The 25825-nt window shown below is 46.2% G+C and overlaps 1 protein-coding gene across 1 annotated transcript; it reads right to left on the bottom strand.

Moving 5' to 3' along the window:
- Window positions 1–5339: 5339 nt before the first annotated feature.
- On the bottom strand, window positions 5340–25395 carry LOC137379251 (lysosomal protective protein-like). The gene is made up of 11 exons (XM_068049963.1): window positions 25229–25395; window positions 22174–22285; window positions 18938–19075; window positions 17425–17583; window positions 16590–16681; window positions 14321–14405; window positions 13549–13698; window positions 11544–11674; window positions 9846–10008; window positions 8811–8900; window positions 5340–6154 (listed from the first exon to the last, which is right to left on the bottom strand). The coding sequence occupies exons 1-11, from the start codon at window positions 25381–25383 to the stop codon at window positions 6071–6073; spliced, it is 1359 nt and encodes a 452-aa protein (XP_067906064.1). The 5' UTR covers window positions 25384–25395; the 3' UTR covers window positions 5340–6070.
- Window positions 25396–25825: the final 430 nt, after the last annotated feature.

Genomic DNA, 25825 nt, shown 5'->3' on the forward strand with positions numbered 1-25825 from the left:
GTGTGAGTGTCTGCATATGTGTGTTTGTGTATATGTACGTGTGTGCCTGTGTATGTGTGTATAAGTCTCTGTGTGTATGTGTGTCCGTTTGTGAGTGTCTGTGTGTGTTTCTCTGTGTGTGCCTGTGAATATGTGTATGAGTCTGTGTGAGTGTGTGTGCGTCTTGAGCCGAAACATTTAAAGGGAGGGATATTCCTGAAACTTTGGATCTAATCTTTCGAAGTGGAGAACACACTGGGATGCTCCAAGGACAAGTTTAGCTAACATTTTCCCCTTCCGCTTTCAAGGCTCTGCCTCCTGCTGAGGACACAGATTCATCGCCACTGACTTTCCTCATTACCTCATCCCCTGTGCCCACCCTTTGTGACAGAACCTGGGCAGTGAGTGTTGGTGAGATATTTACTGTAGTGGGCAACCCTATCTTGGCTATATATGCAGTTTCCAGAATAGGGTATCAGCTCGTGATGAGGCGGTTGGACTCTGGCTCTCACCCCCGTGCACACACAAATCGAAGTGTGAACATAGGACTCTTCGATCTGTGTGGCTCCCTGCTTGGGACTGAGCCACTGGGCCTGTAACAATGCAGTGATTCTTGTTCAACAGTCACCCAAGACTTGCATCATTCCACCATGTCTGTTTCCAATAAACCTGATTGTATTGGGGGTACTCGCTGATCCAGAAGCTCATTATTTTGTCACATCATGAGCCAGGAGTTACAGATAGGAGGGACAGGGTCCAGTTCAGCTGAGGTTCATTGTGAGTGCAAGAGGCCACTAAAACTGAGGATCCAGGAAGCAGAGAGAGGCTGGTGTTCTGAGTTGGGGGGGGGGTAGATCATGTGGTCTGGCTGGGAGTAAGTGTTACTGTCATCTTGCCCTCCCTGCCCTCCATTGTTTGGTGGTTTTGTGTTTCAAATAAAGTTTCTGGGGCATTGTTGGCTCAGTGGTAGCACTCTCACCTTAGAGTTAGAAGCTTGTGGGTTCATGTCCCACTCCAGTGATTTGAGCACATAATCCAGCACACACTACAGTGCAATACTGAAGGAGTGCTATACTGTTGGAGGTGCCGTCTTTCGGATGTGACGTAAAGCTGAGCACTATTTGAAGAAGAACAGGTGACCTCCGCTGTTTATTACTAAAGCAGATTATCTGGTCATTATTATCTTTCTGTTTGTGGGAGCTTGCTGTGTGCAAATTGGTTGCTGTATGTCCTACATTACAACTGTGACGACACTCCCAAAGTGCTTTAAGTGATTTGCGATTGTTCAAAAACTAACCTTTTCCCTGCACACTCACAGATCTTGACCAGCAACAAAACTGAGGTTCATGGAATCGGAGGGTCAGTGTCCAATTGGATAAAAATATTGGCTCAAGGACAGAAAACAGGGATTTGTGGTCAATGGTTGTTTTTTTCCAGACTGGAGGCTCATGGACAGTGGTGTTCGCCAAGGGTCAGTGCCAGGACCACTGCTTTTTTTTGTTATATATTAATAACTTGGCTCTTGGAATACAGAGTAGAATTTCAAAATTTGCCGATGATACCATGGAGGTTTGGCAAACAATGAGGATGATATGAACTGCCTGCAACAGGACATAGATAGGCGAGCAGAATCAGCAGATAAGCGGCAGAGAGAATTTAATACAGACAAGTGTGAGATGATGCATTTTGGCAGAAGGGACAGGGTGAGGAACTATAGACTTAATGGTACAGTTCTGAAGAGCGTGCAGGAACAGAGGAACCTGAGGGTTCATGTGCATCGATTTTTGAAGGTGGCAGGACATATTGAGAGAGTGGTTAGTAAAGCATATGGGATCTTGGGCTTCATAAATAGAGGCATAGAGTACAAAAGTAGGGAAGATATGCTGAACCTTTTATAAAGCTCTGGTTAGGCCACTAGAGTATTGCATCCAGTTCTGGTCACCACCCTTTAGGATGACGTGAGGGTCCTTGAGAGGATTCAGAGTAGATTTACCAGAATGCTTCCAGGGTTGGGGGGATTTTAGTTATAAAGTTAGGTTGGAAAAGCTGGGGTTGTTCTCCCTAAAGCAAAGGAGATTGAGGGGAGATTTGTTAGCGGTAGACAAGATTATGACAGGCTTATATAAGTTAGACAAGGAAAAAGTGTTCCCGTTAATGAACGGTACAAGGACTAAGGGTCACAGATTGAAGATTTTGGGCAAAAGATGCAGGGGGAATGTAAGGAAGAACTTTTTTACGCAGTGAGTGGTAATGATCTGGAACCTGCTCCCTATGAGGGTGGTGGAAGAGACAATCAATGCTTTCAAAAGGAAATTGGATGGACATTTGAAGGAAATAAACGTGCGGGGCTACGGGGATCGAGCAAGGGACTGTGACTGACTGGATAGCTCTGTGGAGAGCCAGCATGGACTTGATGGACTGAATGGCCTCCTTCTATGCCGTGTATGATTCTATAACACAGCAGCGTAGAAATCCAAGCATGTATTGCACTGTGCCGAAGGTTTTGATCACAGTTTGTGTTTGTATTTAAGAGTAAGGGATGATCAGAATGAAAAATGGAACATTCTCTCCTTTAGGAGCACAGCTCCAGCCCTGCTGCAGCAGTGAGTTCCCAGACGATTGTCAGCCACGTTATACTGGGTGATGGGATCAATTAGGAACGTGCAACAATCTTGGACCAGGTCCCAGAGGTGAAAGGACAGAGTTTGAACTCTTAGTAAGAGCTTTGCATTGAATTTAAGAATCTCCACAGCACCAGTGGGGATACTGGCTGTGAGGACTGAGTTGAATCAAGGGACAGTCAGCCTGCAGCAGCCCAGCTTGTGGCTGATGTCTCATTTCAGACTTTGGGTTGGTGAAGTGAGGTGGGGGGATGGGGGTGTGATTCAGTCACTACTCTAATGAGATTATTTGTACTGAATTATAAACCACCGATCTAAAGGCAACTCTAGTTGACTTATTACTGGAGGTTTCAACACATGACCTCTCACCTCTGTCCACCATGCCCACACGCTTCTGCGATTGGTCACCAGAGACGACCATTCTCATGGGGCCCAGGCTCCACATGCCCAGTAAAAAGCAAACAGACTCTCCGTTATGCATTTGGAGGATTTTGACTGTCAAACTGCCTTTTCCTACCTCCAATATTTTTATAACTCGTAAACAAACGTGTTCAGAGTGGAATAAACACACAATTGTGTTTAATATCCCTATGCTGTGTCCAGAACGATCCTGGAGAATTGACAATGTCCCCGGCATAGACACAATGAGACAGAATGGAGTAAAGTTGAGATGATTTATTTATTTGTTTATTATTTATTTGAAGTGTCATTCAGACACACACAAAGAGGGCCTGCAGCATATACCCATCCTATGTAACTACCAAATTAGAGAATTCAAAACAATACCAAGCAGCAGCAAAGGTCATTGACACCAGGTCCACACGGGGTCTATGTGTGTGTGTGTCTGTGTGTGTGTGTGTAGACTGAGCATGTGCTGCAGTGCTCAGTGTTCCTGTAGCTCTGATCTTGTCCACTTGGAGAGGTCAGACACGTTCCACAGTCTAGCTCTGGCAGTGCTGCAGCCAAGCCAGACTCAACACCCCCACCGACAGCAGTCAGTCCAGGGCGAGAGAGCTGGGCAGCCTCACTCTACTCCCTGATCCTGCAGGCCCCCAGCACAGGGCAATGAGCTAACTCCCAGTGAGAGCTAACTGGCCTCGGAACTCCCTTTCCCCACCTGTTACAATGACTGCTGTGAGAGGCCCAAGAGTTGGTCCAGGTAACTGCTTCCACTGTCTCCCTGGTCTCTTCTCATCAGTTGCCTTAAGGGCTGTCCTCTCTGCAGAAGTGTGAAGTGGGAGTATGAGGCTCAAGAGACCTGCTCAGGCGCCTCAGCCCCTCAGAGGGAGCCGAACACAGCTGTTTTGTTCACCGTGCAGGGAAGAGCTTGTGTAATAAAAGCACCAAAAGGAAGCTGAGGGCTTTAGCAACCCTTTAAAAAGCAGCAGCACCTTTCCCAACACAACACATTACAGACATTCTTTCAACTTTACCTCCTCCTCAAGGTGTGAGCTTCTTGTTGTGGTGAGATTGACAGATTAAACATAGGAATTGCTGGATGTAAAAAGACTATGAACCATCTCGTTCCCTTTCTCCCATCCTGGTGATCCCATGATACCACAATAATGGAGTTATTGACTAATCACAGTGACCAATCTCTATCAGTCAGTCTACAACTGACCCAGAGTTGAGGTGAGGAAAACCCCAGTGGTGAAGAGCTGTGGGAACCATCGGTCCAAAGTCACCTGTTTCTCCCAAACTTGCCACATGACATGACTCGAATTATTCATAAACTGCTTCCCGAGGTGTTGGGTTTCTGACAGAAACCCATCTAAAGGCAACTGAAGATTTCAGTCCCTTCCTGGAGGAGAAATTGTTGAGTTTCTTCAGCGGTCTCTGACTTTTGCTAAAAATCATATTTAACAATTATATTAAAATGGTTAAAAAGCTCCCTCTGGGAACTGATTGGTTTGTACATTCCAGTGATTATCAATCCCGTGATTATAAAAAAGCCATGTTCCAAAATGAGATTTTTACCGAAAAATAGCAACAGCACCAAACTGAGTGGAAATGGGCCGAAGGGAATCCCCGTGTAGACAGGGCCCCGACCCCAGACTGGCCGAGGGGAATCCCTGTGTACACAGGGCCCCGACCCCAGACTGGGCCGAGGGGAATCCCCGTGTAGACAGGGCCCCGACCCCAGACTGGGCCGAGGGGAATCCCCGTGTAGACAGGGCCCCGACCCCAGACTGGGCCGAGGGGAATCCCTGTGTACACAGGGCCCCGACCCCAGACTGGGCCGAGGGGAATCCCCGTGTAGACAGGGCCCCAACCCCAGACTGGCCGAGGGGAATCCCCGTGTAGACAGGGCCCCAACCCCAGACTGGGCCGAGGGGAATCCCCGTGTAGACAGGGCCCCGACCCCAGACTGGGCCGAGGGGAATCCCCGTGTAGACAGGGCCCCGACCCCAGACTGGGCCGAGGGGAATCCCCGTGTAGGCAGGGCCCCGACCCCAGACTGGCCGAGGGGAATCCCCGTGTACACAGGGCCCCGGCCCCAGACTGGCCGAGGGGAATCCCCGTGTACTCAGGGCCCCGACCCCAGACGGGGCCGAGGGGAATCCCCGTGTAGACAGGACCCTGACCCCAGACTGGACCGAGGGGAATCCCCGTGTACACAGGGCCCTGACCCCAGACTGGACCGAGGGGAATCCCCGTGTACACAGGGCCCCGACCCAGACTGGACCGAGGGAATTCCCTCTTCCAGGGCCAACTCCCAGGGATTGTTAACACCCCATTTGCTGTCAGAACTATCTCAGGTGCTAAAACCATTGCCCAGGGCAGTACTATCGCCGAACATGAAAGCGTGATGTGGGAGGCTCCGAATGCCTCTCTGTGGGAGATTTATCATTACGTAGTGGTCATTGTGCTGACTCCACCATTTTGTTTCTGGTTGTGGATGAACTGCCCACATCCTGGTTACCCGGTGTCACTGAATCTCCCCGTGAGAGAGAGAGTATAAACAGGACAGAGACAGCGGTGAGGGAACCACTCCTGAAACATGGGCGAACAGTGAATTAAAGGCAGTCCCAGGAACACTGGCTGGGGTTATTCTAATGGGACATGGAAATCCTGGAGTGCCTGGATCGAGCGCACACCTGTCAGGAATGAGAGGTTCCTGTAGGCAGGGTCCTCTAATGCCTGTATTTCTAAACCTATAGGGTAGTCAGTCACTCCTGCACTCTGATTGATAACATTGGTTCAGTTGCATGTGCAGAGTAAAAGCTAACCCAGGACTGGTGTTGGTATTTGTCCTGATGTAGTCTCTGTTACTAGGGTGAGCCACTGCTGGTTTGGTTTCATTTGGCTCAGCTTGGTGCTGTTTGCTTTGGTCCCTGTGCTATGATAAAAATCCCACTGTGTGCACACGTAGAGAGAGAGAGAAAGAGAGAGAAAAATTTAACAACTGGATGATAATAAGGCAACAAGATAGCAAGGCAACGAGCCATGAGGACAAGGCAGCAGCCCTATCAGTATGGAGAGTTGGAGAGGAAGGATTCAAACATCTGTAAGGCTTGTGCTGGGGCCCACTGTGGTACCATGTGTCCAGCTCCCTGAGGAAGAGAGAGAGCAGAGAGTTAGGATTAATCTTCAGCCACATAAATGACCATTAACATCTCCCTGGAAACTCAGGCTCCACACCCATTCCATCCTGCTGCCATTTCTGAACATCAAGCAGCCCATAATGACCAGTGTTCAGGGAGGTTAGTTGCCAAGCACTACAGCAGTGATGTCATAATTAGTGACACATCCCATGACGCTGCCTGAATATTGTGACATCACAGATGTAACTCAGCAACCTTGAATGTTTTGACAGCAATGTTGTCGTGCCGACCAACTACCGGAAGGTCAATCTCCTGAATCTGATGACAAAAGTCACTCCGCAAATGGATTTCCAATGACTTCCAATCAGTCAGCTCCTTTCTATTTGGTGAGACTGTCTCCTAATCAATATAGTCCTTTTTATTGAGAATTCTAGGTGAAGGCCACAGTGCAGGACATCACCAGCCAAGATGAGAGAGTAGGGACAAAGACAAGGAAAACTGAAAGGTAGTGACTGGAAAATGTGATAATCGATTTCAGGAATTGAAAACTACAGGAGATCAGTAGTTTGAGAAGGCAGCCCACCAGCATCTCAGGCCAAGCTGGGATGGGCAATAACTGAGGGCCTTGCCAGCAACAGCCACATGCTGAGAATGAGATAAAATACTCTGAAGCGTGGGGTGAGTGGAGTAACACAGGGGTCAGTGTGAGACAGCGGGTGAGTGGAGTAACACGGGTCAGTGCGAGACAGCGGGTGAGTGGAGTATCACAGGGGTCAGTGTGAGACAGGAGGTGAGTGGAGTAACACGGGTCAGAGAGAGACAGCGGGTGAGTGGAGTAACACGGGTCAGAGAGAGACAGCGGGTGAGTGGAGTAACATGGGTCAGAGAGAGACAGCGGGTGAGTGGAGTAACACGGGTCAGAGAGAGACAGCGGGTGAGTGGAGTAACACGGGTCAGAGAGAGACGGCGGGTGAGTGGAATATCACAGGGGTCAGTGTGAGACAGTGGGTGAGTGAAATACCACAGGGGTCAGTGTGAGACAGCGGGTGAGTGGAGTAACACAGGGATCCTGTGATACTCCGCTCACCCACTGTCTCACACTGACCCCTGTGATATTCCACTCACCTCCTGTCTCACACTGACCCTTGTGATATTCCACTCACCCACTGTCTCACGCTGACCCCTGTGATACTCCACTCACCTCCTGTCTCACACTGACCCCTGTGATATTCCACTCACCACTGTCTCACACTGACCCCTGTGATACTCCACTCACCTCCTGTCTCACACTGACCCCTGTGATATTCCACTCACCCCCTGTCTCACACTGACCCCTGTGATACTCCACTCACCCCGTCTCACACTGACCCCTGTGATATTCCACTCACCCACTGTCTCACGCTGACCCCTGTGATACTCCACTCACCTCCTGTCTCACACTGACCCCTGTGATATTCCACTCACCCACTGTCTCACGCTGACCCCTGTGATACTCCACTCACCTCCTGTCTCACACTGACCCCTGTGATATTCCACTCACCACTGTCTCACACTGACCCCTGTGATACTCCACTCACCTCCTGTCTCACACTGACCCCTGTGATATTCCACTCACCCCCTGTCTCACACTGACCCCTGTGATACTCCACTCACCTCCTGTCTCACACTGACCCCTGTGATATTCCACTCACCACTGTCTCACACTGACCCCTGTGATACTCCACTCACCCCGTCTCACACTGACCCCTGTGATATTCCACTCACCCCCTGTCTCACACTGACCCCTGTGATATTCCATTCACCCCGTCTCACACTGACCCCTGTGATATTCCACTCACCCACTGTCTCACACTGACCCCTGTGATATTCCACTCACCTCCTGTCTCACACTGACCCCTGTGATATTCCACTCACCCCCTGTCTCACACTGACCCCTGTGATATTCCACTCACCCACTGTCTCACACTGACCCCTGTGATACTCCACTCACCTCCTGTCTCACACTGACCCCTGTGATATTCCACTCACCCCCTGTCTCACACTGACCCCTGTGATACTCCACTCACGTCCTGTCTCACACTGACCCCTGTGATATTCCACTCACCCCCTGTCTCACACTGTCCCCTGTGATATTCCATTCACCCCGTCTCACACTGACCCCTGTGGTATTTCACTCACCCACTGTCTCACACTGACCCCTGTGATATTCCACTCACCCCCTGTCTCACACTGACCCCTGTGAGACTCCATTAACCCACTGAAGTGTCAGTTCTTCCTGGGGTCTCGGACAATGTTTGTCCCTCTAACATGGTCACTGAAACATTATCTGGTTGTTATATTTCTGGTTGTGGGAACTTGCTGTGTGGAACTTGGCTGCTGTCTTTAAGGTACAACAGTGACTGCAAATTATCAAAGAACCTCATAGACTGTAAAGGGCTTTGGAACGTGCTGAGGTTGAGAAAGGTGCTAGATTAATGCTCGTCTTTCTTTCTCAGACAAGTCTAACTGCAGTAATTGCTCTGCTTCATTCAGTGATTTGTGATCAGGTTGTAGCCTGTCTCATGTTATACTTTTATTGTTAGTGTCACTGTGGGTGTAGATTCCACGATTACTCAGTGATTCTACATTAGACCAAAGGAGAAGTGATGTAAAAAGCATTAGTTACCTTGACAGTCAGGAAGGTGAGGTTTCCATACTGCTCGTAGTACCCTGCGATCTGGTCATTGCAGATCCATGATTGGTAGTCTACGGTTTTCTGGTGGTGAAGCAGGCTAGTTAGTCAGGTAGTTAGTTATTCTTTAGGAATTACACACACACCTGCAGCTCAACTCTTACTGGAGTTCACAGGCAGAGCACCTGCCCTGACCACATAGGCTGGAGTTTATACTTTCCATATTAATGATCTGCAAGGACCTCGCTCACAGACACACTCTTATCCACTATCCCAGAATCTGTCCAGCAGTGCGAGAGGGAGAATTCAGCAGATTATATTGGACAACTGTTGTTGACGGAGAGGGCCTTTGATATAGATGGGACATCGGAGTGTTGGGCTAGTGTCAGTGCCAGGCACTCAGCGTCTGGGATCACAGCACAGTCCACTTGTATGGTGCAAACTGCTCAACTCTCTAATTAACTGGAATGTTTACCCCACCCACCCCCACCCCTGAGGTGCGGACCCTTGCTTGGGTTCACAGGCCTGGCACCTTTCCCAAGACCATCATCCCTCGTTGAAATGAATAGCTCGACATCATCCACAACAAAGCAGCCCATCCATCACCTTAAACATTCACTCCGTACACCAAATGGACTACAGCGGTCCAGGATGGACCAACACTAGTTTCGCGAGGGCAATATGGGATGGACAGTATATATGACATCCACATCCGTGAATGAATAATAAAAGAAAGGAAACCTCAGCAGACTCTTCATTGTTGATCCCAGCCTGACCTGTCATCCACCCCAACACTTTCCAGCAGGGGTCAATGATCAGCAGCAGAAAAACCCCTGCCTATTTCCCCCTTCCTTAATTATTAACATCTCCACTGTCCCCACACCTGAGGCTGGATCAGCTGCTTAACTGAGCACAGAACATTACAATAATAATCTTCCAACTGGGAAGGATTAATGTATCATTGTGCTCTGAAAATCAAGGGGAACATCTTAGTTGCCAGTCCTAGTAAAGTGTTGTATCCTTACGTACCTTCTGATTCAAATTTTGCACAAACCAGTTACCGCCCAGGAAGTTGCAGGCCATGTCAGTGTCCCCATTGTAGACCAACGCACGGAGATTCTTCTTCAGCAACTTCTGGTAAATGCGACGCATGGAACTGTAGAGGCGATGGTAGTTTTCACTAACTACCTGACTGCAGGGGGAGAAGATGGTTTAGCTCAGGTTAGAATAAAAATAAATATATGAAAATTAATCCCAGGCTCAGTTCTAGAGTTTAGAAGGGTGAGGGCTGATCTAATCGAGGTGTTCAAATTAATTAAAGGACTCAATAGGGTAAATTTTTGTTCGGCAAGGGGGATTAAGGGTTACGGAAAAAGGCAGTCAAATGGAATTGAGATACAGATCAGCCATGATTTAATTAAACAGCAGAACAGGACCAAGGGGCTGAATGGCCTTCTCTGTTAATGCTCTTATTAAATACACCCAACTGTCAAGCCAGGTAACTGAATCATTACAATGCTGTCTGATACTTGATTTCATTTTCTCTCTGTTATAGACAAGTTTAATGTGATACCCTCAACATTTAACCAGTGAGGTAACCAAGGAATATGTAGATTACAATATATATTATATAGATGTATAGATATAGATTATATAACCTATATGTAGATTAAGCCAGATCAGATATTAGAAAAATCAGTGAAGGTTTACAGCACAGTAGGAGGCCGTTCTCCTCTCAGCCTTCTCTGCTCCAGTGGAAATCGTCCCAGTATCTCAAGTCTCTCATAATTATTGTTTCTCATCCCTGGCATCATGCTGGTGAATCTACACTCTCTGTGGCTCCAATGTCCCACTTATAGCAGGAGGACTGAAACTACATAGTGTTGGAACAGTGGACCATCCAGTGCTTTGTATAAATTGATCATTACCTCTTTGCCCTTATTTATCAAATCCAAATTCTACTGGCCTTTTTATGATTGCTTTATTTATCCTTACATGAACTAATTATGGATTTGAACCCTGGGGGTTTCTGTTCATCCACACCCTTCAGTATCTTTCCACCAAGTGCATACTCCCTAATCCTCATTTTTCCTCTTAAAACTATTCCCTCTCACTTATCCACATCAAGTGGAAGCTTCCAGCTGACAGCCAGTTCCACTAATCTATCATAAAATAAAAACAGAAAGAGCTAGAAATACTCATCAACTCAGGCAGCATCTGTGGAGAGAGAAGCAGAGTTAATGTTTCAGGTCTGTGACCTTTCATCAGAACTAGCCACTAATCTTTTTATGTCCACTTGAAGTTTATTCCAGTCTTCCAATGTTTGCCAAACCCCCTCCTTCTGGAGAACATCAGCAAACTTCAAGAGTGGGGGGGATGAATTTTCACTTTTACCCACAGGAGGTAGTGGATCAGCCGCCTGAATTACACCCGCCTGATTTTCATTTCCACTGAACCCATTTGAAGGGGATGGAAACTGGGTATTTGATCCACGAACAGGAATATTATCCCCCTATTGAGGTTAGACTAACTGGTCACAGTTTATCCTTCTACAAAGACTGGAGCACAAAATCCAGGCTGATACTCCAGTGCAGTGCTGAGGGAATGCTATACTGCTGGAGGTGTCTTCTTTCAGAGGCAGTTAAAGATGAGATGTTAAACCGAGACATCCAAATCGGAGGTGTCTTGCACATGCAATATTGCCAATTTGCCAACATGTTCTCTTACCTGCAAAGTTCCCAGGTTTGGACAGATTCTGGGATATGTAGGGCCGTTCTCACATCTGCACGATTTAGCCAGGTCCACAGAACGGTCTCATTGATGCACGGAGGATTCAAGCCAGTGGACTTAGCTGTGTTCTGGTAAGAGAGACAGAGACTGACTGCAGCATTGAGAGGGTGTGAGTGACACAGAGAACAGGTAAACTACTTACACAAACCAAAATCAATTAGATCCACCTATTAGAATAGTTAGGTGATTGATGGCCGGCACAGACACAATGGGCCAAAGGGCCTGTTTCTGTGCTGTATAACTCTAACACAGAAAGATAGGCAGGATCATTCCTGAAATGTACTGGACGCTCCACATAATTAGGAAATATTTTACCTTGGGATTAGAAAAAATATATATAGAAGAAGAATGGTCTATTGGCATTCTGTAAAATTGGAGTTAATGGGAAGGGTTAAGCACATTAGAATTCTATACACTGGGAATGTATTGAAGATATTTGGTCTATTGGGATTCTATACATTGGAAATAAATTGGAAGAGGTTTTGGTCCATTGGATTCTATACATTGGAAATGAATTGGAAGGGTTTGGTCCATTGGGATTCTATACATTGGGAATGAATGGGAAGGGTTTTGGTCCATTGGGATTCTATACATTGGAAATGAATTGGAAGGGTTTGATCCATTGGGATTCTATACATTGGAAATGAATTGGAAGGGGTTGGTCCATTGGGATTCTATACATTGGGAATGAATTGGAAGGGGTTGGTCCATTGGGATTCTATACATTGGGAATGAATGGGAAGAGTTTGGTCCATTGGGATTCTATACATTGGGAATGAATAGGAAGGGTTTTGGTCCATTGGGATTCTATACATTGGAAATTAATTGGAAGGGTTTGGTCCATTGGGATTCTATACATTGGAAATGAATTGGAAGGGTTTGGTCCATTGGGATTCTATACATTGGAAATGAATTGGAAGAGGTTTTGGTCCATTGGATTCTATACATTGGAAATGAATTGGAAGGGTTTGGTCCATTGGGATTCTATACATTGGGAATGAATGGGAAGGGTTTTGGTCCATTGGGATTCTATACATTGGAAATGAATTGGAAGGGTTTGGTCCATTGGGATTCTATACATTGGAAATGAATTGGAAGGGGTTGGTCCATTGGGATTCTATACATTGGGAATGAATGGGAAGAGTTTGGTCCATTGGGATTCTATACATTGGGAGTGAATGGGAAGGGTTTGGTCCATTGGGATTCTATACATTGGGAATGAATTGGAAGGGTTTGGTCCATTGGGATTCTATACATTGGGAATGAATGGGAAGAGTTTGGTCCATTGGGATTCTATACATTGGGGATGAATGGGAAGGGTTTGGTCCATTGGGAATCTATATATTAGGATGAATGGGAAGAGTTTGGTCCATTGGGATTCTATACATTGGAAATGAATGGGAAGTTTGGTCCATTGGAATTCTATACATTGGAAATGAATGAGAAGGGTTTGGTCCATTGGGAATCTATATATTGGGAATGAATGGGAAGGGCTTGGTCCATTGGGATTCCATACATTGGGAATGAATGGGAAGGGGTTTCGTCCATTTGGATTCTATGCATTGGGAATGAAGGGGAAGGGTTTGGTTCATTGGGATTCTTTACTTTGGAAATGAATTGGAATTGGGTTTAGTCCATTGGGATTCTATACATTGGAAATGAATTGGAAGGGGTTGGTCCATTGGGATTCTATACATTGGGAATGAATGGGAAGGGTTTTGGTCCATTGGGATTCTATACATTGGAAATGAATTGGAAGGGTTTAGTCCATTGGGATTCTATACATTGGAAATGAATGGGAAGTGGTTTGGTTCATTGGGATTCTATACATTGGGAATGAATGGGAAGTGGTTTGGTTCATTGGGATTCTATACATTGGGAATGAATGGGATGTGGTTCGTCCATTGAGATTTTATACAGAAAGAACATAAATGGTTTGTACCTCCACTGTTTCAAAGTTGTAAAATTGAAAGATGTTCTTGAGGTCTCTGAGGAAGCGGGTGTTACTTCTCTGTATTCCCCCAGCACAGTCCCTGTACAGCGCGTACATATTGAGTCCACTATCGTAGATGATGTGGAAGACTTTGCTGATCTGTAAAGAAAATAATTTTCCACTGTTTATTTTCTCAGGTCTACTTGAGTGCCCATCGCTTTGTCACCTTTGTACCAGATCTATATCTCTCTCTATCCAGGAACAGACATCTGGGCAAATCTTACATCCAAACTGATGGGCACATACATAAATCAATGAAGATGGCAGGACAATGTTGATCATGTTAAAAAACATAATGGAATCCAGGGCTTGATAGATAGAGGCAGAAAGTGCGAAAGCACGAACATTGTGCGAAATGAGACATTAAACTGAGACCCGTTCACACTCTCAGGTGAATGGAACATATCCTACGGGAATATTTGGAGCAGAGCAGGAGAGTTCTGCCCAGTGTCCTCGTCAATATTAATTCCTCAATCAGCATCACTAAAAATACATCATCTGGTGATGATCACATTGCTGATTGTGGCATCTTACTGTGTGCAATCTGGCTGCCTCATTTCTATCAGTAATTGGATTTCATTGATTCCAAAGCGCTTTGGGACGACCTGAGGTCATGAAAGGCACTATAGAAATGCAAGTTTTTCTTTCATATATCCACAGCGCGCAGAATCAGAGAGCGAGCGAGCGAAATTGGGACGATAAGTGAAGGAGGAGAACCTACTAATACTTGGCACTGATAGTTGTTGTTGTTGAAGAAGTTGCAGGATCCGTCTAGGCAGCAGTACGTGTTCAGGTTGTCCCACAATCTTAAGTGGGGAAGAAAAAAATAATGTGATCTAAGTCGTGACACCTGACCATGCCTGTGTGTGCCGAGCCCAGACACCCTTATTGTGAGACATTTCCTCCCCTTCCCTTCCCATCCCATCCCCCTCCCTCAGTCTCTTTGCACCAAGTCCAGTCTGCAGATCCCATTGGTCCTGCATGTACTGAGTTCCCTAGTTCAGCAATCGGGAGGTGCCGAGAAGCTTACTCCTCAATTAGTGACACTATTACTGTCAATATGTTGAGAAACCAATATTTGCATATATTGTACTACTGTTAATGCAATACTAACACACTTAATGTATTGTAGATTCCACAAACCCCAATAGAAATTAATGGAGTTAGTTAATTTGCTGTTTGAATTGTCCCCTCCCCCACACACACTTCTCAATGAGAGTCTCTCTGTATAATGATGGTACATCGTCTTATACCTGAAACTGTACTATCAAATTATTAGAAAAATGTTAAATACCATGTTAAAAAAACTTGCATTTATAATCGTTTTGAAGATGTGAAAACAAATTAAGCAAGTTAAGACTGGCCTCAGTTGTACCAATCTGTACCCAATGGTTGAAGAAGGCGGCCCATCACCGCCTTCTCGGGAATAAGTGCCACGGCGATGCCCACATGCCATGAATAAGTAAAGAAACAAACAGGTCAAAGACCTGACTACAACTGATGGTAGCTGGGGAACCTCCTGATCCTGAAGGGTCACTGACACAGGCTTGCTCAGTGATGAAGCTATCGCCCAATGGTGCAGCTTCGGACAAAAGGGTGCCAGGACACTGCAGCTTGCCAATTCAATGCAAAGGTGTATTGAGAATTTGTATATTAAAACAACATAGGGTGAAACTCTACTTACAATAATATTAGTTAATATACATTTCTTGTCTACAAAACCTAACTTTCTGTTGTCACCTTTTCCCATTATGAACTCCTATGCCCACAGTTAGAATGTAATGTGTCTATGTAAACTGGTCACATTGTAATAACACCTTCCTGCCAGTGGAGATGCTGCAGCAACATTTTTGGGAAGGTGTAATTACAACATTAAAAGTTTAGGTAGGCTGTTTCTATTATGATTGTGGATATAGGAATGTGAAATGGAAACAAGTCAATTTCCTGTGAGACTGATCACGATAAGTCAGAGAATATCTCATGTCTGTCTCTGATGTCTCATGTTGCTTTCTCTTTGCCGCTGTTTCTTTCCCCTTAACTATACTTTTTGCTTATGGCTTTTTGTCGTCTTTCATTTCCTTTCCGATACAAGGTGATGTAGTGGGGAAAGGAGCCAGGAATGGAGTAGAGTTTGGGGAGAAAAAGTGCATTCCCGCTCCTCTGCCCTATTGTGTTCCCCACACCTTCACACCGCCAGCTCAAACTGGGTACTCTTTTTACACCCTGAACCCTCCACCTATTCACTTCATTCCTAATTGCTCCCCCAAGAGTAGCTGGCGAGAGGCCAGGATCCTCTGACCCACAACCAGTATCCCTCTTCCAGCTTCCCCTCTGTTCCCTTCAACGAGCCTCCAAAGTTCAATGTCATGTTTTATTTTTTAAAAACAACTCAAATTAGAATGAGGAAAGGCTGCCTGCCTTTCTGTCCCTATTTATTTTGCACTCTTTGTATCCTAGGTGTTAGAAACTCTCAAGTGTGAGAGAGTAACATTTACCTTTTCTAACTATCAACAAAACACAGGTGATATGTAATTACTTAGCTTCAAAATTCAACAGCTGTTGTTATTTTTTATGAAAATTGAACTGACAATATGCCAACTGTTTTTGGTCAGGTTTTCTCTATCAGTGTTAATTCTCTTATGCTGTTTCCCTGTCCCTGGAAACTGCTGCAAGCAGCAAGCTGAGCTGATAAAGCCCAGATGTGTCACAATGGCTACTGACCAATGTCAAATAGTGAGCAGGCAGGAACCTGCGATGGAACCAATCCAATGGAGGAACACAGATTACGCCACATCCACAGTTTCCAGGATGTGACACCGCTTGGAATAGGAGCCTGTCTGCTGCAATGGAAACAGGTCATCCTACATTGAACAGGGCTGCCTACCCTGCTCGTGCAACATTTCAGCATAGGTGAGGGCAATGCCCCTTTAAGAACGAAATTGCGTTGTGATTTAATACACCTGGTTTGGGGGTTTGAACACAATACCCACGTGTCCCCGAAGAGTCCATGGTAGTATCCAAAATAGACAAGTGACTGGTCGTTGAAATACGTGCTGCTCAGTCCGTTCCCGACTGCAAACCCCTACAACACAGAAATGTAACATCACCACAACAAGCTGGGCTCCTGCCCACCCCCCACCCTGAAGGCTGTCACTCCAGGATATACAAACACTGGCATTCCTCTGCCACCTTGCCCAATGGGGCCAATCTTCATGTACAGTCACTGAGATCAACTGCTCCCCATCACCCACAGGTTAAGACAGTTAACACAGCCGACACAGGGATTGGCTGTGGGATTGGACAGTGCCCCACTGTGCACTGCGCCTGCCCACTGAGACACTGTCGAACTGCAGCTTATGCCAGTGGTTCAATGGATATCATTCTTACCTCCGAGTCAGGAAATTGTGGCTTCAAGTCACACTCCAGAGATTTGAGCATACCAAAAAAAAGTCTGATACTTCAGTGCAGTACTGAGGGAGTGCTGATTGTCAGAGGCACTGTTTTTCTGATGAGATGTTGAACCAAATTTGTCTTTCCCTCTCGGATGGTGATAAAAATTCCCACGGCACTATTTAAAAGAAGAGTAGGGTTGTTCTTCCTAGTGCCCTGGCCAATATTTATCCAACGACTAACATCACTAAAATAGATTATCTGGCAAATATCACATTGCTGCTTCTGGGAGCTTGCTGTGTGCAAATTTGCTACTGCATTGTCTACATTACAGTTATGACTACACTTCAAACGTACTTCATTGATTGTGAGACACTTTGGGACATTGTGATAAAGTGCTGTATAAAATACAGGCTTATTATTAAACGCAATTACCTTGAGGTTAATCTTCGCTGCGCCATTTGCGATGTTCAGGCTCAGGGTTGGCGCATAGACACCCCCATAACTTTCACCGATCACGTAGAAGTCGTTGGTCTTGAAGCTGGGAAACTTGCTGAAGAAATCCTGCAGGGCCAGATAGTTGTTTTCTGCAACCTGCCAAAGTGGGGAGGAGGAGGGGGTGAATATGAGATCGGGGGGGGGGTTAGTGCTATGCTCCCACAGGGTGAAAGATCCATAGAGGACCTCCATGCATGTAGCTATTGACATTACTGGGCTAAGGGTAGTCGGCTGCCCCGAAAGCTTTGATCTGGAGTTCTATCACATGCTGAGACATTGCTGTAGCTCAGTGGGTGGCACCCTTATAGGTTATGGGTTCAAATCCCACTCCAGAGATTTGAACACATAATCCAGGTTAACACCCACCTAGTGCCAGCAAAGAGGAAGGGGGGAAGAGAAGAGCAGAAGCCTTCAGAAGAAAATGAAGAAGTGTAAGAGGCTGGGGTGTGTAAAGGTTCAGGTAGAACAAGGTCCATCTAAATCAGGAATGTCCAACCTTTTTGCGTTGTGGTCACATTTTTATCCTACACCAGGGGCCACTGAAAAAATTTCAGAAAGATAAATGCATTAAAAATTTATCTTACTATTAATAAAATCAACAGCAAACATGTATTTTCGTGAAGATGCTTTAAATGAGAATCCTAATTTATTGACTTACTTTCTCGTCACTATGTTGAACACTTATTTAGTGACATACCTAGCATTGTTTTTGCTTGCATAAGTACTCAATCTCTGTCTGCACACTTGACGTAGTGATGCGCTGTATTCCAGATAGGCAGATAGGTGCCCATCTGTCAGGAGTGATCTTGATCTCTTTCTCTCCCCTCTCTCTTCCCCTGTCTCAGTCTCTGTCTCTCTCTCCACAGCCACCCCCCCCCACCACCCCGTCTCTCTCTCCACCTTTGTCTCTCTCCCTTGTCTCTCCTTCCCCCTTTTTGTGTGTCTCTCTCTCACTCCACATTCGGCATTCGCCACTCTCCATTCGTCATTCCCCACTTTCTGCTTGTGCACTCACCATAAATGTACAAAATAGAAGCAAGTTGTGAATGCTGCCCTTTGCTGGGTGCAGCCATATTGTGTGGGAACGGGGTCCTAACAAATCTACGGCTGCCTGCCAAGGTGCCTGACATTCTGGCAGTTTACTTCCAGGGGCCAGATGGAAACCTTTGGAGGATTGGACTCTGGCCACAGGCTGTATGTTGGACAACTCTGGTCTAAATCAACAGTCTAAATGGGACAGTCAACACCAGCTGCTCAAACAGTTACCTTTTGTGACATATCAATTGTTGAACACAAGAAATAAATGGCCCTGAGCTTCAAGGATTTGGGTTTTGTAATTTACAAACATATTTCTATCTCCTCCTGTCCTGTAAGTGGTGACCTGGCCCTCAGCAAACAGCCCTCGCCAGCTGGGATGTCCTAACAGGGAGAGGTAGGCTGGGCATAATACCTCATCATCATTGGTGGCATAGTTTTGATCATCAGAGTAGGAGAAGCCGACCCCAGCCGGGGACTCCAGGTACAGCACATTGGCCACCTTGTTCCAGCTGTACTTGTTGATGTAGAGTGTGCTGCCATCATCGTTCACCTGGAAGCAAACACATTGGAATCAACAGGATATGACTTTTCAAACTGAATCTATGTTAACCAATTCCTCCACTCTCACCCCTGGGCCCTGGCACTCCACACTCCCCCCAGCGCTCAGACTTCCTTCTGGGGCTCCCTACACTCTACGCTTCCCCCTAGGCCCCTCCGACACTCACCCCAGAGGCCACCACAGCCCCTTCTGGGACCCCCACACTCTCTCCAGAGCCTACCACACTCCCCCCAGACCCTCACGCTCCACTGAGAGCTGCTTTGAGTGCACAGGGTGTAAAATGGGAGTTTGGTGAGTGAGGGAGCTCAGTGAGAGAGGTGCTCCCTTCTTTCTTTTTCTACCTTTTTTCAGCCTCCAGAAGCTGGCTCTTACTTTGGTACAGGGGCAGAAACTGGTTGGTGAGTAACTGGTAAGTTACTCTACTTATTCTAATTGTAATAAATAGTTTTTAAGGTTACGGTATGGCAGGTCAGCTCAGCCAAGTGGAATGTACATCCTACCGTTTGTAGGAAGTCATGGACGCACCATGTGTCCTAGACGAACACATCTGCAGGAAGTGTCACCAGCTGCAGAAGCTTGAGCTCCAGGTATCGTAGCTCGAGCGGCAGCTGGAGTCACAGTTGCGCATCCACGAGGTAGAGGACTACGCGGATAGCACGTTTAGGGAGGTGGTCACACCACAGGTTAGGAGCATGCAGGCAGAGAGGGAATGGGTGACGGCCAGGCAGTCTAGGAGAACCAGGCAGGCAGTGCAGGAGTCCCCAGAGTCTGTCTTGCTTGCTAATTGGTTTTCCATTTTGGATACTGGTGAAGTTGATGGGTCCTCAGGGGAGTGCAGCCAGAGCAAAGTCTGTGGCACCATGGGTGGCTCAGCTGCACAGAAAGGGAGGAAGAAAAGTGGAAGAGCAATAGTGATAGGAGATTCAATAGCCAAGGGATCAGACAGGCATTTCTGCGGCAGTAAACATGACTCCAGGATGGTGTGTGCCTCCCTGGTGCCAGGGTCAAGGATGTAACAGAGCGGCTGCAGGACATCCTTCTGGGGAGGGTGAACAGCCGGAGGTCATGGTCCACATTGGTGCCAATGACATAGGTAGGACGAGGGATGAGGTCCTGAAAGCAGATTTTAGGGAGTTAGGAAGGAAATTAAAAAGCAGGACCTCAAGAGCAGTAATCTCAGGATTACTCCCAGTGCCACGTGCTAGTGAGCATAGGAATAGGAGGATTCATCGATTGAGCACATGGCTGGAGAATTGGTGTAGGAGGGAGGGTATCAGATTTCTGAGGCATTGGGACCGGTTCTGGGACAGGTGGGACCTGTACAAGATGGACGGGCTACACCTTAACAGGACCGGGGCTAATATTCGTGCAGGGAGATCTGCTAGTGTTGTTGGGGAGGGCTTAAACTAGCTGGTAAGGGGGATGGGAATCTGAGAGGGAGCTCAGATTGGAAGAAAGTAAAGCTGGTTAACAGGAGGTAGAAAAATAGCAAGGGACATTAGAAGGCAGGCAAAACAAAGGCGAGCATCAACTTGGTTTAGAATGCAGAATAATGTCAAGACGACAAGGTTAAGGGCACTCCACCTGAATGCACGTAGCATTCACAAAAAGATGATTTAAAGGCACAAATGGGTGTAAATGGGTATGATCTAATTGCCATTACAGAAACGTGGCTACAGGGTGACCAAAAACTGGGAACTGAATATTCAAGGATATTCGACAATTAGGAAGCACAGACAAAAAGGAAAAGGAGGTGGTGTTGCACTGATAATAAGGGATGGGATCAGTACATTAGGAAGGGAGGATCTCAGATCAGAAGAACAAAATGTGGAATCAGTTTGCATGGAACTAAGAGACAGCAAGGGGTGGCAAAAATTAGTAAGAGTAGTTCATAGGCCACCAAACAGTAGTGGTAGTGTGGGGCCTGGTATTAATATGGAGATTAGAGAAGCATGTAGTATGGGTAATACAGTAATCATGGGTGAATTCAATATGCATATGGACTGGGTAAACCTAATGAGCACTAATACTGTGGAGGATGAGTTCCGGATTGTGTTAGGGCCGCACCTGGAGTACTGTGTGCAGTTTTGGTCCCCTTACCTTAGGAAGGATATTATTGCCACAGAGGGAGTACAACGAAGGTTCACCAGACTTGTTCTCAGGATGGCGGGACTGTCTTACGAAGAGAGATTGGGGAAACTGGGCTTGTATTCTCTAGAGTTTCGAAGAATGAGAGGTGATCTCATTGAAACCTACAAAATACTTAAAGGGATAGACAGGGTAGATGCAGGTAAGATGTTTCCCCTGGTTGGGAAGTCTAGAACCAGGTCAACAACTTCAAAATAAGGGGGAAGCTACTTAGTCCCAGGATGAGGAGAAATGTCTTTACTCTAAGGGATATCGGGATAGTGTTGGAAAAAGGTATTGAAGTGGATGATCGGCCATGTTTGTATTGAATGGCAGAGCAGGTTCGATGGGCTGAATAGCCTACTCCGGCTCCTATGTTCCTACACTTTACGCTGGGCCCCCCACACCCCCCAGAGCGCAATACATTTTCCCATGGTGAACCACAGTCCCCTTTGGCGCCCCTTGCACTCCCCTCCGAGCCCACTATACTCCGCTCTGGGCCACCACACTCCCCTCTGGAGCCCCTTACACTTCTGCTGGGCCACCACACACACTCTTCCCCAGCACCTCCACACTCCACTTTTCAGGACCTCTGGCACTTTATCGAATGTTCACTCAGATGACTCGCTCCCATTTTTACAAAACACTATTTTCAGTTTCCCCAATGGCTCAGAGTATAAACCTACAACCCAGTCTGGCACTAAGCTGTACTGATCAGAAGGGCTTCATCCCTAATCCATGTTTGGAGTTGGGGGAGAGGGGAGGGGAACAAGGGAGCGGGTTTCCCAACCTTCAAACACCACCTCAAGTTGGTAGGTGGGCACTGGATCAGGACAGAACCAGGAACCCTGGCTGTTCCCTTCCCACCAGCACAGGAGAGTTAAAGCTAATACTGCTGTCCTGACTGAGATTAGTCAACAGTGAAGCTCAATCATTTTCCCTTCAGTAAAGGAAGTACTTACATGTAAAGGTCCATTTTCAGCGAGGAATCCATCCAAGGAACTGCACCCAGGGCCACCGTTCAACCACAGGACCACAGGATCACTGAGTGGGTTTTGTTGCGACGTCACGAACCTGCAGGACACAAATCACGTTGGAATTCATATCCGTTACTGAGAACCGTGCAAGACCATGGAGAGGTGAAGAATGGTTTTAGAATCATGGAATGGTTATAACACAGAAGGAGGCCATTTGACCCGTCATGTCTGTGCTGGCTCTCTACAAGAGCAACTCAACTAGTCTCACTCCCCCGCCTGTTCCCTGTAAATATTTTCTCTTCAGATAATTACCAACTCCCTTTTGAAAGCCACAATTGAATCTGCCTCCACCACATTCTCAGGCAGTGCATTCCAGATCCTAACCACTCGCTGCATAAAAGAAGTTTTCCTCATGTCGCCTCTGATTCTTTTGCCAATCACTTTAAATGAGTGTCCTCTGGTTCTCGACCTTTCTGCCAATGGGAACAGTTTCTCCCTATCTACTCTGTAGCCACTGGGTAGGGTTTACCCTTTTGAAGGAAAGTCACCCACCAGGACCACTTCTCTCCTTCCTCTTCTGAAGGCATTGCTCCTGTGATATCCAGTCGACACATCCATGGACTTTCCAGCGAGGGAAATCTGATTGAGGTCTTTAATATATGAAAAGGATTCAAAAGGATAGATACAGAGAAACTATTTCCTCTGATGGGGAAAATCTAGATCAAGGGGGCTTCATCTTAAAATTAGAATTCGATCCTTCAGGATTGAAATTAGAAAGCACTTTTTCCACTTAAAGGTTAGTGGAAATCTGCAGCTCTCTCCCAAAAAGGCTGTGGATGTTGGGGGACAATTGGAGTTTTCAGGACTGAGATTGATAGATTTTTATTAGGTAAGGGGATCAATGTATGGGAAAGTGGAGTCGAGGTAGAGATCAGCTATGATCTAGTGAATAGTGGGGCAGGTTGGAGGAGCTGAACGGCCTCATCTACTTTCTACAGGATCAGGGGTGGGGACCCTGGACACTTTTCACCTCCTTCGTCCAGGGGCACTGAGGTCAACTGTACTCAGCATAGTTATACCCAAACTGAGATCAGGGACCTGAGGGGCAGTTGGCAGAATATCCACTCGAGCCGATAATTCCACTGTACATTCACCTGTTATTTAGCTCACACTGCCTCTGCTCACAAACTCCAATTCTCACACAGCGCAATGGCTTATCCAGTATAACATGATCGGCTCCATGACCTTCAATGAAGCACTGAAAAACCTTCAATTAGTCAAAGTCAGTTCCTTTTTCCCTCTTGTGAGTTTAACCAGCAAGTACCACTGTTAGGAATAGTAAGTAAGGTAGAATGGTAGCAAGTGCAGATTATGGGGTTAACAGGCAAGGGGAGGCTTTGGGTGCATTCTCCTCAACTTCCCTGTAATCCTTCTGCCAATTACTTTAAATCTATGCCCCTGGTTATTGACCTCTCTGCTAAGGGAAATGGATCCTGCCTATTCACCCGATCTAGGGCCCTCGTCATTTGATACACCTCAATTAACTGTTCCCTTAGCCTCCACTGTGTCAATGAAAACAACCCCAAACTTTCCTCATAGGTAAAATTTTCCATCCCTGGCAACATCCTCGTAAATCTCCTCTTTCCCCTCTCTACTGTGATCACAATGCACATGTTCATTTTAAATTCACATATTGAACTGTATAAATGTAAGGCACAACTCACCTTCAGTTCACTCATTCACCTTTCATATAGAGAGAGCACACGGAATGATATGCATCACATTCCAGTTGTCAGTATACAGAATAAAGTCCCCTGTTATGATCCCTGGGTCATACTATCATTTATCCAGATTCTGGGTTGGAGAGCGTGTAGGAACTGTTAATAGTTCTGTTGAGATTACTGAGAGAGGTCAGAGGGCTAATTTCCCAAGTCCCCGATAAATTTGTTACTCCTGAGATTAAAAAGGTGCCTCTCTAAGTACTGCTTATGTTGGGTTTATATTCTCTTAATAAATACAAATTATTGATCAGATGACTCTCTGTCTCCTGATCCATGTGCCTACATTGAAGTAAAAGGATAAGAATTATCCCAGCGCGGACCTGATGACTCAACCCATAGTCCTTCTGCATCTATCAACTTTCTTGGATGCTCTTCCTACTTTAAGTGGAACTTCTACATCTCTTACTTCAGTACATCTACCTCCAAGCACCTCAGGTTCCTCTTTCAGATCAAACACTAAGAGTATATAATCGGATGTCATTGGTAAGTGGGACTGAAGTGACAGTGCACTTCTCCCACCTCGGCCTTAACAACCGTCAGAGGCGCCGTCTTTCAGATAAGACTTTAATCCATGGCCCTGTCTGCCCTCTCAGGTGGACCTAGAGAATCCCACAGTCACTATTTCGATGAAGAGCAGGGGAGTTCTCCCTGGTTGTTGGCCAATATTTGTCCCTCAATCAACATCACAAAAACAGATTATCTGGTCATTATCACATTGCTGTTTGTGGGAATTTGCTGAGCACAAATTGGCTGCTATGTTTCCTACAACAGTGACGACACTTCAAAAGTACTTCATGGAGGGTAAAGCATTTTGAGACACCTGGTAGTCAGGAAAAGTGCTATATAAATGCAAGCCTTTCTTTTCTTTTGTTCTATTTCCTCTCCTCTGACTCTGGCTGGGTACAGATTCCACAAGCAGTCACATTCTGTTACCTTGCCCATTCTTCCTGCCTGATCCCAAACACTGGATATCACTGGGATATTTAACAGTGGAGGCATTTCACACACACACACACACACACTTTCCCTCAATCTCAATCTCCTTCAACACCACCTCACCCCAGAATCCAAAGTGTAGTTTAGTTCAGTTGCAATGTCCAACTCAGCACAAACCAGGGATCCAACCTGGAATCTTCAACCACTGAGAGTTCAGAAGACTGTGGATTGTCAGCTGCTCATTGTGCCTTGTCCCCATTGCCAGGGTTGGCTGTCCAGCATCTCAGCTCCTGTGGAGACCCAACATCAACTCATTCACTTACCAGTAGTGTAGATGTACACCAGGAGATGCCTGCAGGTACCCAGACCACTGCCTGAAGTTGAGTTTAGTGCTCAGACCCGGCAAGGACAGGACTTCATCTGGGGAGAAATATCCCAGAGCACTGCTCACAGAAAGCAACAGCAAACACCACCACATTGCTACGAAGCAGCTGGAGAGAGACTCTCAGATTAGCAACGATAACCTGGTGGATCCCTAAGGAATGGGGTGGCTGGGACTGGCAGTTCCTCATATAACCAATACGATGATCACATGACTGACAGTAAATGATGCAAGTCGGCAGGGAATTAACTAATATAACACATGATAAGGAATCAAATCACAAGGTATTAAAACCAGTGCCAGACTGATATAAAGACAAGTGACAATCTGTGCTGGAAAAGGTTCAATAGATACAGTAGATTTAACTAAATAACTTGTGCCCTCAATCTGTCCTTTAAATACTTGAATACAGTGTAGATAATAACTAGTGCTCTTTTAAACCATTGCTGTATTTTCCAGGAGGTCCCATGGAAACTGCATTTGCCCAACAACCACTCAATTGAAGAAAGAATTGTATTTATGTAACCCTTTATCACGT

Source organism: Heterodontus francisci, chromosome 17 (genome assembly GCF_036365525.1).
Source record: "Heterodontus francisci isolate sHetFra1 chromosome 17, sHetFra1.hap1, whole genome shotgun sequence".
Taxonomy (NCBI): Eukaryota; Metazoa; Chordata; class Chondrichthyes; order Heterodontiformes; family Heterodontidae; genus Heterodontus; species Heterodontus francisci.

Bases quoted from the DNA above. Each gene is read 5' to 3' on its own strand.
- LOC137379251 (XM_068049963.1), bottom strand. From the start codon at position 25,383: ATGTGGTGGTGTTTGCTGTTGCTTTCTGTGAGCAGTGCTCTGGGATAT. The intron at 13,699-14,320 runs GTAGGTTCTCCT...TTTTCTTTACAG, and splicing joins ACTATCAGTGCCAAGTATTA to ATCAGCAAAGTCTTCCACAT. The intron at 11,675-13,548 runs GTACAAACCATT...CTCTCTTACCAG, and splicing joins ACAACTTTGAAACAGTGGAG to AACACAGCTAAGTCCACTGG.